Genomic DNA, 12,892 nt, shown 5'->3' with positions numbered 1-12,892 from the left:
GCAGTGTGCCAAGAACGCACCACTGCACTCCAGCCTAGGTGACAGAATGAGCTCAAAAAAAAAAAAAGAGAGAATTCATTGCCTCAAAATAATACATATATTAATTGAAGAGGCTATTTGACAGGACACTAAAATTTTAAGATCTACTGAAGAGGTTATTTCTTGGATTGCATTAGGATACAAAGATGGAAATGGCAGCATATTTCTAATTTAATTAACCAAGATAAATTTAAAAAATAAATACGAAGGTATAGGAATCCCTATGCTTTAACTGGATGTATTACAGCCAAATATAAAGGTGCTCCTTTGTGCAGTCAAACAAATAAGAAAGTGTTAAAATGTTTTGTTTTTTTTTGAGACGGAGTCTCGCTTTGTCGCCCAGGCTGGAGTGCAGTGGCACGATCTCGGCTCACTGCAAGCTCTGCCTCCCGGGTTCATGCTATTCTCCTGCCTCAGCCTCCCAAGTAGCTGGGACTACAGGCGCCCACCATCACGCTCGGCTAATTTTTTGTATTTCTTTTAGTAGAGATGGGGTTTCACTGGGTTAGCCAGGATGGTCTCGATCTCCTGACCTCATGATCCGCCCGTCTCGGCCTCCCAAAGTGCTGGGATTACAGGCTTGAGCCACCGCGCCAGGCCCTAAAATGTTTTAAGAACACCATCTAAGAATTATTTGTTTCCCTTGAGAATTAGACTAAATAACCTCTAGGATGTTTTCCCTTTTGACCTGGAATTCTTTAATACTAATTTTCAGAATTCCAGAAAAGAGTAGAAGAAATCCAAATGAAATCAACTGCACGTATGGCTTCATATATTTAGATATTTTGAAATAAAGACCAAAACTAAAATTCAAAGTAAAGTGAAGGTTCTGTTTGAAAAGGAAGAGTAATTTTTTTATTCAAACTCATAAGTTTCTAAAATTTTTCTCTAAAAAATTTTGTTTCACCCAGGCGTGGTGGCTCGCACCGGTAATCCCAGCACTCTGGGAGGCCAAGGCAGGTGGATCACGAGGTCAGGAGATTGAGACCAGCCAGGCTAACACAGTGAAACCCCGTCTCTACTAAAAAATACACAAAATTAGCCAGGCATGGTGGTGGGCACCTATAGTTCCAGCTACTCAGGAGGCTGAGGCAGTAGAATGGTGTGAACCCGGGAGGCGGAGCTTGCAGTGAGCTGAGGTCACGCCACTGCACTCCAGCCTGGGCAACAGAGCAAGACTCCATCTCAAAAAAAAAAAAATTTGTTTCAAAGATAGACATCTTTAATAGTAAGACAGACATTTCTTATTACTAATATAAATAATTATCTTTAAATAAGATTTCTTTCATGTTTTTATAGAAATAAAAAAATAGAGGTAAATATTAAAAGCTGAAAAAGATGCAGCTGACTGGGCATGGTGACTCATGTCAGTAATCCCAGCACGTTGGGAAGCTGAGGCAGGAGGGTCACTTGAGCCCAGGAGTGCAAGATCAGCTTGGGCAACATGGCAAGACCCCCTCTCTACAAAAAATAAAATTAGCCAGGCAACATGGCACGTGCCTGTGGTCCCACCTACTTGGGAGGCTAAAACAGGGGGCTCACTTAAACCCAGGAGGTTGAGGCTGCAGTGAGCCTTACTGTACCACTGCACTCCAGCCTGGGCAACACAGCAAGACTCCATTTCAAACAAATAAAATTAAAAAAAGAAAAAAAGACACAGCCAGTTAGACACAGTGACTCATGCCTTTAATTCCAGCATTTTGGGAGGGCAAGGCAGGTGAATCACTGAGCCCAGAACTCAAGACCAACCAGGGCAACATGGCAAAACTGTCTCTATAATAAATTCAAAAATTGGCGGGCATGGTGGCTCATGTATGTAATCCCAGCACTTTGGGAGGTTGAGGCAGGTAGATCACTTGAGGTCAGGAGTTCGAGACCAGCCTGGCCAACATGGTAAAACCCCGTCTCTACTAATATTACTAAAAATTAACCAGGCACACACCTGTAGTCCCTGCTATTTGGGAGGCTGAGGCAGGAGAATCGCTTGAACCTGAAAGATGGAGGTTGCAGTGAGCCAAGATTGCACCACCGTACTCCAACCTGTGCAACAGAGTGAAACTCCATCTCAAAAACAAACAAACAAAAAAATAACCCAGGCATGGCAGTCCCTGTTACTCAGGAGGCTGAGGTGGGAGGATTGCCTGAGCCCTGGAGGTCAAGGCTTCCATGTGCTGTGATCACACCACTGCACTCTAGTGTGGGCAACAGAGCCAAGACCACGTCTCCAAAAAAAAAAAAAAAAAAAAAAAGAAAGATGCAGCTCAATCACCTATAAAATTAAATCTAAAACAACACAAACATAACATGGATGGCTTATAGCTGAGTATCAACTAATTTCCCTGAAGCAAAAACCTCCAGCTTCAAATTATACTTAAAATATTTTTCAATTTTAACATTAAATTCAATCAGGTTAAATATGGATTCCAGACTAGAAAATACTTTGAAAATCACAAAGTAAACATACACAATAAACCAGAATCAGAGACAGTAGCTTAATATTTATATTAATTCATACCAAATTATGTTTTTCCTGTAAAGCAATTTCTTCTGACATTATTTCTCTGAGTGATACTTTTTTAGTTTGAGTATTCCAATGATCCAATAAAGGTAGCATTTCGGACGCTGCTAAGGTCTTCAGTAATTTTTTGCCTGTTCTCTGAGATGATTTTTGTTCAGGATTATCAAGCCCAGTATGTCCAACCAAGGAAGGATCTACAAAGTAGTATAAATACTGTCATACTCTCAACAATAAATGTATAAATTAAACATTATTCACTCTGTTACATTTACCTCAGAGACCAAGGGAACAACAGTTTTTTAATTTTCAGTTTGTAAATATAACACAACTCTGAAATTGTAAAATACATCTTCACATCATTGCAAGTAAGAAATGGTGTTAATGTAGCAATATTTTAAAAGAGTAATGATCTGTGTATAATTTTTTTTTTTTTTTTTTGAGACAAGAGTCTTGCTCTGTCACCCAGGCTGGAGTGCACTGGCGCGATCTCGGCTCACTGCAACCTCCGCCTCCTGGGTTCAAGCAATTCTCCTGCTTCAGCCTCCCAAGTAGCTGGGATTACAGGCGCCCGCCACCACGCCCAATTTTTGTATTTTTAGTAGAGACGGGGTCTCACCATGTTGGCCAGGATGGCCTTGAACTCGTGACCTCAGGTGATCCGCCTGCCTTGGCCTCCCAAAGTGCTGGGATTACAGGTGTGAGCCACCGCACCCGGCCAGTCTGTGTATAATTTTAAACTGACTCAATGCTTCCTACTCTTTTTCATATCATATCAACCCAAAATATGCTGACATGTATACAGGACACTGATAAATAGAGGAAGTTATAGCCAGCTGGAAGTGAGCAACCATAACAGCTATAGTCAGCTCTGCCCACCCATTCTAAGGACCAAGAAGATTGATTATTTTGGCAAACCTGTAACTCACTGAAGGCACACAATAAAGACTGGGCAAATGATATTCAAAATAAGGAACTGAACATTCTATAAAGCTCACAATAACAGAATTTAATGTGTAACATTTCAACTTCTCAGAGGAATATCAACACATTCTGATATATTCCTCTGCTGTCCTGGGGAGTGAAGAAACAACAGACACTGGCATTTGCACACCATCGTTTGGGCACCTCTATCCCTACATCAGCTGTAGCTCTTGAGGCTATGACATGAGCACAGGTCTGGACCAAAGTGGATCCTAAGAATCTTCAAGGTGGAACTCCTTGCCTTGGTCCCAGTGTGGAGTGGACAACAGAGGCATATGGAGGAACTCATGCACAAAAGGAGGATGCTTAATAACAGGTCTGCCACCCTGCAACAGTCACTGAAGACAACACTATCTAAGAGAAGTCATCTGGAATCAAATATTTTCAAGTTGGCAGGATGTACCAAAAAAGCAGGCTGCGTTTTGTGATCTAACAATACTGACATCAATAAAAACTTTGAATAACCTAGTAATATTTCAATGATGTTCTTGATCAAACACATGAACACTTTATTGCTCTCAAACCAAAAGTTTTCTTTCATGGAGAGCAAAACCTCAACAGGAAATACTTTGAGAGCATACCCTAGGTGTTCCACAGCACTCATGAAAGTTCAATATATATTATAGGGGCTTTTTTCCCTTTTAAGTTCTATTTCATATAAATAAAGTATTAAATATTTTTAAAGAACTGGCTGGGCGTGGTGGCTCATGCCTGTAACCCCAGCACTTTGGGAGGCCAAGGCGGGTGGATCACCTGCGGTCAGGAGTTCGAGACCAGCCTGACCAATATGGTGAAACCCTGTCTCTACTAAAAATACAAGTTAGCCAGGCATGGTGGCGTGCACCTGTAGTCCCAGCTACTCGGGAGGTTGAGGCAGGAGAATTGCTTGAACCCAGGAGGCAGAGGTTGCAGTAAGGCAAGATGGCACCATTGCACTCTAGCCTGGGCGACAGAGCAAGACTCCGTCCCTAAATAAATAAATAAAACTTTTATTTGCAAATCAAAATTTGTGAGTACTGTATTTTGTGGAAGTAATTTAGAATGAGTTAAAATTCAAACACACACACCAAGTTTCAACATTAAGACATTAGAAATAAAAATATGTGCTTTACCCTGCATAAACTTGCCACAAGACACCTCTTCTTGTCTTTGTCGCTCCTAAACACAAAAGCCAGGCAAGAGATTGGCAAACAAGGAGTGCATTAGTAAACAAGGATACAAGGTTATATTATTTTTCTCTAGAAATCATTTCTCCTTGTATAACTGTAAACGATCCTTACTAAATCTAAGTAAAACAATAAAGTTAGATAATAAAAATTATGAAGCATGACTACAGCTACATATTTTTCCACTTACAGAATGGTAAAAACACTGCCCTTTTTTTCAAAAAAATTCTTGTTATAGAGAATGGTCTGAAAAAAAAATTTTTAATAAATTAAAAACTGTCTTTGAAATTTAACCAATCAGCATTGAAGTCTTTAATTCCGGGAGTGAAAAACTCACCGTTTGTAATTTTTTTTCTTGGAAAAAAAACAGGCCAGGCACAGTGGCTCATGCCTATAATCCCAACACTTTGGGAGGCCAAGGCAGGAGGATCACTTAAAGCCAGGAATTCAAAACCAACCTGGGCAACATAGTGAGACCTCGCCTCTATTAAAAAAAAAAAAAAAATTACCTAGGTGTGGTGGCAGGCACCTGTTTAGTCCCACCTACTCTGGAGACTAAGGCAGGAGGATTGTGTGCCCAGTAGTTCAAGGCTGCAGTGAGCTATGACTGTGCCACTGCACTCAACCAGGGCAACAGAGTTAGACACTGTCTCTAAAATAGAAAAAAGAAAAAAAAAAAAAAGAACAATCACAATGAGCTCCATCGCTAATTATGTAACTTGGGGCTGTCTGGAAATACTTAAACTAGTGAAAAGAAAGAAAGAAAGAAAAAAGACAGTAATCTGTTAAGTGGTACAAGTTCATTCTCTCTCAAAGTCAAAATTCAACAGAACTCATCCATCTCAAAGTCAAAACTCAACAGAACTCCTTCATATTATGTGGTAGATTTTATTGAAATTCAAAGGTTCAAAATGGACAAAAAAGGAGCTCTTTATAAAAAGAAGCCTACCAACCATTACAGATTCTTTCCATTTCTCATGAATCACTTTCGCCAGATTCAGATCTATATGAACCACACAATCTTCAACTGTTAGAGACCCTTGTGGGGGAAGGGGGAGGGAAGAAAATGTAATCATTAGTCATTATATATTTGCAGAAAACATACTAAACCACCTCATGCATTATAAAACTAACTTGTATTATTAATTCCTAACTTATGCTTCTATTTACTAAATCTCAGAGTATTTTTATTTATGTTATATGCTATGTTACTGTCTTCACACTTCTTGACTACTGCAGTCATACAAAGCTTCATAGTAAATCTATTTAAGTTATTCCTTTCCATGAGTCTAAATATGTTTACTTTATTCATTTCTGTTAATCAAGACTTTTCAATAAATATGCTCTAAAAAAATTAATCTTGTCTTAAACGTAACTGGAGTAGCACCAAAGGATTTTAAAAGGTTCATCCGTACAATCAGGTGTGAAGTAAACACCAGAGAAAACGTTCAAACTATGCATGGGATAAATACAAACTCCATATAAATATTCTCTATTTATTCCAATTATATTTCTTAAAGGTCTCCAGAAATGTGTCAAAAATAAGGCACTACGTGAAGTTAGACAACATAAAATTACTTTTGCATTTCAGTTAACATAGAAAATAATTTTACAATCAAAATAGAACTCTCTAGCCAGGTATGGTGGTACATTCCTATAATCCCAGCTACTCTGGAGGTTGAGGCGGGAGAATCACTTGAGCCTGGGAGGCGGAGGTTGCAGTGAGCTGAGACTGAGGCACTGCACTCTAGCCTGGGCAACAGAGCGAGACTCTGCCTCAGGGGGAAAAAAAAAAATAGAAGCCTCTATAGTCTAGTCACACAAAGACACACACATGGTCATTTACTTTTTCCTCACCTGAATCAATACCAACAGGACCAAATAATTCATTAAGTTGAAAAGCCAGTTCAGGCGGTAATGCCAATTCCAGACAGTCTATAGTCAGAGATTTGGCCATCGCTGGAGTGGGATTCAATATCTCGGTATTATCTTCCTCACTAACTCCAGCTGATAAACTACTTCCTGCCATTAGAATTTCCTCCATTTCCTTCTCATCTTCATTCATAAATTCTTCTGCATCTGAAAATTTCACATAATCCTTTGGAAATTTTTCATTTCTCTTTATTTCAAGAGAGTCAGCAAAATAAATTTCTTCATTGAATTCAAGATTTGAAGTACTAGATACAAAGTTAAAAATATCAGAAAAATGTGAAGGAGAATGTATGTTGTCTCCAGCCTCTGTGACTACTAGGTTTTTTTCTGTTTCACTCATATCTGTAGTAGTAGCTTTTGGAATACCTGGAAAGGACTGCTTACTGCTATATAAAAGTTCTGCCTGGCTGTTAGGAAGTACGTCGTCATTATTCTTTAGACTCACAGCAGCACTGGGAAGTATACTTGTCATTGATTCATGGTTTTCAGGAGTAACAGCTCTCATTTCCGTCTGCTCTGAGTTTCCTCTTTCTGCATCACAAGCAGACTGTGAGTTAGCATTACTAATACCAATCCCATGGCTAAACTCTGGCACAGGAGAATTAGAATTCTCTAAAGTTCCTCTTTGGCTAATAATTTCTTTCAAATTCAACCCCAGAGAAAAAGGCCCAATTTGTGATCCATCGCACGATTTTTGGAAATTCTCAAACTCTGTATCCTCACATAACTTAGTTTCAGAATCCAACAAAAGACTTGTGGCCCAAATAATATCTTTATTACACCTCTCATATAAGTCTTTCAGGGCTTCTAATGAAAAGGATCCAAACAGTTTACAAAGAATGTTAAGATTTTCAGATTCATCTGCACTGGTAAGCTCACTTTCTTCAACAAACGTGCTTTTATCATACATTACTCTATATGGAATTGCTTCTTGAACACCTGATTTTGTGTTAATACTGGAAACTTTCGGCTTAAATCCATCTAATCTTCCTGTTAATACTTTGATAGAATCTGAAATGCTAATTTTATTCTTTTCTATTTTCCATAAAAGAGCAAAATCCTGTGGTTCAGTCTGGGTACACATGCCCACTTCTTTTCCAGGGTCTCTCTTAGGCATATGCTCTTGACATTCAGCTAATGTTTCTGGTTCCACTACTCCAGAAATAGTTGGTGCACTATTGGTAAAAGTAAGAGGCAATGATGTGTGTTGCCCATGACTCTTTGTACTTAGACAGGTCTGACTCTCACAGGTCATTTCACTGGGTAGCATTTCAGAACTTCCTAAATTGGAGCTACTCGATGTCTTTAGTTTTTGAGGGCTTGTGCCCCAACAGGCCTCATGTGCTGTAGATAATGATATTTCATTCATTTTGCCATTTGTTCCAATTTCTAGGTTGGGCTCACTGAAACCAGTCTTTGGCATTCTTGATCTGTGTTCCCTCTGAGCTAAAGAATCAGACGCAGGCCAGTCACCCACAATGTTGAATGAGTTTTTTTCAATATTTTTATAAGCATCATATTTGTAGCTACTGAGTGGCTCTGAAGCATCATCACACTGTGACTTTCTGCCATCCTCTACACTTTCATGTGGAGATCCTCGTTGCTGGACACAATCTATATTCACAGATAAACTGTTAACTAATACTTTGTGTGACTGAGGGTAATTATACTTTTTGTCATTTTGTACAGATGAAGTTTTTTCCGTTTTTCTATTCCTTTTTGTCCTCTGACCAATAGTCTTATCAACTGGCCAGTCACCAACAAAATTTGACAGCTCATGTCTTGGGAACTTTTCCAAAGTTGATTTGCTTTTTTGTTTCCCAAAGGCTTTTTTCTTTACTGTTGCTCTTTCTTCCACTATTTCACCAGGTGAGGGTTTTTCATTTTGAAGTGGTTCGGTATTTGCAAGATCACAGTCTTCTTGATTATTTTCACTATAGCAAGTACTAGGTGATACTCTCTCCATAGAACTATCTGTGTCAGTTTTACTATACCCTTTTACAGCCACCATTTCTATTTGCTCTTCTTCACTTTTGTCTGTTACTTGTAGTTTGCTTTCAGAGTCAGAAAAATACATGTGTGGAGTTTCCAGAATTAAAGCACTTTGAATGCTAGGATTCATATCACTTATTTCTTTTCTTCTTTTGTTTAAATCTGCATTAGAGAGATATGTAACATTCTCGGGTAACACCGTTTCTTTGGTTACATCAAGATTCTTCTCTTCAATGAAATCTAGATGCTTCAAAGATGAAGATAAAACATTTTCTTCTTTTTCAGAGATAGTATCTTCATTGTCTCTTGGGCTGTAAGATTATTTTAAAGAGTATCATGAGAAAGTCTCTTAATGCTGCCATCAATACTATGATTTAAAGAAGCATTAATTGTCAGGGCACTTAACAGTTATTCTGAAAATTTTATAAATAAACTACATTAAAATTATAAAAGCTAATTTTGATCATAGTGATCTTTGATCACTATGAACACATTACTTTGTTGTAACCCCATTACCTAGCATGATGCTTGGCATATATGAAGCACTCAAACTTTTTTTTGAATTGAATAGTACATATGAGATTTTCAGTTTAGGTGTTAATTATGCATTAAAGTTAAAGCTCTGAATTTGTTCCCAGGAGAGGACACCACTTTCCTGGCTTCTTTCTGACTTTAGTTTTACATAGCTAAGCATATGTAAAATAGGTCTGCCTCTATACTGTGTACCTGTCATTTGATACAGAGGAAGCTTCATTTACAAAGTCACAAAGGGCCAACAAACGCTATTTGCCCAATTAAGAGAAATGAGAGAAAAAGAGCTTTCATTTGAAATGTCATTTGGTAAGATTTTTTAAAGCCATACTTAATGTTAATTTCAGACTCAGAGCACTTGTGCAAATCATTTTACTCTCAACTTCAGTTAATTTTTCCAGATTAAATTTGTCAACGCATTTTCCTTTTTTTTTTTAACTTCAGGAGTGCTCGAAGTCCCAACTCTGACAGGATGCCTTCCTAAGTGAACTCATACCTAACACTGAGTTTTCTATGTGTTAGATGATGATACAACTCTAAGTCCCTTGCATGTACTAATTCATAATCCTTATAAGATTTTTATGAGCAGAGTATTACTGGCATTTTAGAAATGAAGAACTGAAGTACAGAGAGATTTTGTAACTTGCCAAAGATTACAAAGCTTTGGGATTTTTGAACCCAGGAAACATAGTTCAAGAGTTCATGATCTTAACTACTTTGCAACACTGTTTCTCAATTTAAAAAAGCATTTATAAATTTTGTCTTTCCCATTCCCAACTCCTTTTTATCCCTTACCATCATAACATATGGATAATTCAGACCTCTACATATATCTGGTTTCTTCTTTACTCGGTCAATTAATGCTATTTTTATTTATTCAATTGTTTATGTGTCCTCACTGCTAAACAGAATCAGTGCTACCTCGGATTGCAAACTGTCAGAAGGCCACGACTTGTATTACTTGGTAAAAGTGTACCGTTAATAATTTTTATAACACTAGCTTGAAAGAATATTTTCATTAAAACTTAAGGAAATTAAGAAGTGATTTAAGTGGATATAAAACAGCAAGAAGATAAGGGAAATACTGGTTTAGCAGCGAGCGTCACATAAAACTGGCAGGAGAATTCACAGCATAATCATGGACTCGCAAAACTCTAGGACAACAAAAGAACCATCATGTCATCTCCCATATGAACTTGTACTTCTCTTGCTAACTACATACATCCCACCCCAGGTAAGACTATAAGTAAACCCTTATAAATAACAAAAGTCCACCCTATTTATTTTTTTATTTTATTTATTTTTTTGAGATGGAGTTTCGCTCTTGTTGCCCAGGGTGGAATGCAATGGTGCGATCTCGATGGTGCTAACTGCAACCTCCGCCTCCCGGGTTCAAGTGATTCTCCTACCTCAGCCTCCTAAGCAGCTGAGATTACAGGCATGCACCACCAGCCCGGCTAATTTTGTACTTTTGGTAGAGATGGGGTTTCTCCATGTTGGTCAGGCTCGTCTCGAACTCCTGACCTCAGATGATCCACCTGCCTCAGCCTCCCAAACTGCCAGGATTACAGGTGTGAGCCACCACACCTGGCCAACTCCACCTTATTTTTAAAGTTTATCAGCAATGATTCCACACGCTCCAAAATTATACTTTTTAAAAATTGTATTTCAAATTGAATTTCGTACATAAGGCATTTTAACCTACCTAGTGCTTCTATCCTCACAAGAATATGCACACAACTCAATACGTTCAATTTTCTCTGGAACCGAAGAACTCATAATTATTGGCACTGAAACAAAACGTTGATAATGTTCCAACATTCTTGTTATTTTTTCTTTGCTTACCCCGTGAATGTTACGCCTGAAAATTCCAGGGGAGAAAAGGGTTGAAGGAATATTGATAATTAAATTTTTAAAAATCAGAACATATGTCCAGAAAAACAATAATATATTTCTAATAGATAAGAATATCAAAGCTGCTTTATTGTGACCACAATATATATGAATCGATCCTAATTTTCATTTTATTAAGGATTTCTTAAATTATACACTTTAAGTTCAAAGAAAGAAAGAAAATTCTAGTATTTGAAGTTTCTAGAGGTTCAAATATGAAGTTTGTTGTTTGTGTTTTCACTCATGGTGGCTTTTTAAAAAATGTTTTTTATTATAAGCTCATATTTGGTTGAACTTAATACATGAGAATTCTGAGGCCTTCAACTCGGGAGTACTTTCACACAGCATCTAGGTTTATCTCTGCCAGGAGGCCAGATGTTATGAAAACATCTCAATTGCAACTCTCCTGTCTTGGGTTGAATTCAAGGCTTTGTGTCTGGATCCCAGGGATAATATATGCATTTGCCAGTTGGGAAATCTGGCTTTCATATTTACCTACCTCGATCTTGTCTGGTTTCAGATCACAGAGAAGCAAAGAGATAGAAAATATGAAAGAGAGGTTAAGAGTCATAGGAGCCAGAGCCAAAAGTTCTAGTATACATCTAATCTAAGTCCCGGAAAGAGAAGAGAACGCATGGGACGGAAGCAATGTAAAGAAAAATGCTGAGAATTTTCCAGAACTGATGAAAAATACCAATCCCTTAATTTCAGAAGCCAACAAATGCCAAACAAGATAAAAAATAAGAAATCCATAACTAGAAACATAGTACTGAAATTGTCATTCACCAAAGACAAAGAGATGATATTAAAAGCAACCAGAAATTTAAAAAAAATCATTTTAAAACTAGTTATCTACAAAGAAATTATTAGAATGACAGCTGACTTAACAACAATAATAATGTAAGTCAGAAGGGAGTTAAGTGTTATCTTCAACAACAGAAAATAACTGTCAGTATAGAATATACATATCCAGCAAAAGTATCTTACAAGAATGAGGGCAATAAAAAGATTTGCAGATTTTAAAAAAAGAATTTGACACCAAGCAGACCCTTACTGTAAAGAAAATTCTCAAAGATGAACATCAGGCAGAAGGAAATTCCCAGATGAAAGGTATATGATGCAAGAAAAAAATGAAGCAGAAAGCAATAACTAGATGAATAAGTGAAAACAAACACTACCTGTATACTCTGGACAATGAGAGCATGTAAACTGAGAGGGAGGCAAGTATCAGAATTAAAATGTTTTAAAGTCTTCATATGTGTGAGGAGGAAAGCCAAGAAAATGGTTTGACTTTAGATTTAAAGTCTGCATGATAAAACTTGTAAGGTAACCACTAAAAGAACAAAAATAGTGTATATGATTTCCAAATTAGTAGAGAAGAAAAAAATTTAATTAAAAAATTTGGAAACAATTTTAAAAATTTTAAATAAGGCATGATAGGAAAAAAAATCCAACTACATCATTTTCTATATTAGAAGAACAATCACAGAAAATGTGAGATAAACAAAAAGCACAGAATGAGACAAGATCAATTATATGCATAATTGTAAGAAACAAGATCAATTATATGAATAACCAAAATAACCATAAAAGAACTAAGTTTATCAGTTAAAAGTCAAGGTGGACAGAGTGGATTTCAAAAAATCCAGCCATCGTGCTTACAAGAGATACATCTAACAAAAACATTCAAAGTAAAAGTATGAAAAAAGAAATAAATACTAACTAAAAGGAAGTTGATATAGGTCTATCAGTATTAGACCAATTACACTTTACAACAAAAATCACTACTAAAGACAACAAAAATCACCAGAAAATAATAAAAGATTCAATTATTAGGATA

General features: G+C 37.2%; 1 protein-coding gene across 16 annotated transcripts in view; it reads right to left on the bottom strand.

The window, feature by feature from the left end:
* N4BP2 (NEDD4 binding protein 2) overlaps positions 1-12,892 on the bottom strand; it is a 97,251-nt gene that overhangs the window by 27,095 nt on the left and 57,264 nt on the right. For all 16 annotated transcript variants that reach the window (XR_013417825.1, XR_013417824.1, XM_078003249.1 and 13 more), the window contains 5 exons: positions 10,865-11,020; positions 6,562-8,939; positions 5,658-5,743; positions 4,651-4,696; positions 2,555-2,751 (listed from right to left, as the gene is read on the bottom strand). Coding sequence is in view for 14 of the 16 variants with exons in the window: in XM_078003249.1 (XP_077859375.1) it covers positions 2,555-2,751; positions 4,651-4,696; positions 5,658-5,743; positions 6,562-8,939; positions 10,865-11,020 (2,863 nt within the window). In the remaining 2 variants the exon portion in view is untranslated. The remainder of the gene's footprint in view (positions 1-2,554; positions 2,752-4,650; positions 4,697-5,657; positions 5,744-6,561; positions 8,940-10,864; positions 11,021-12,892) is intronic.

This window comes from Macaca mulatta, chromosome 5 (genome assembly GCF_049350105.2).
Source record: "Macaca mulatta isolate MMU2019108-1 chromosome 5, T2T-MMU8v2.0, whole genome shotgun sequence".
Taxonomy (NCBI): Eukaryota; Metazoa; Chordata; class Mammalia; order Primates; family Cercopithecidae; genus Macaca; species Macaca mulatta.
The sequence above is the reverse complement of the archived record's forward strand: the minus strand, read 5'-3'. Positions and strand labels throughout refer to the sequence as shown.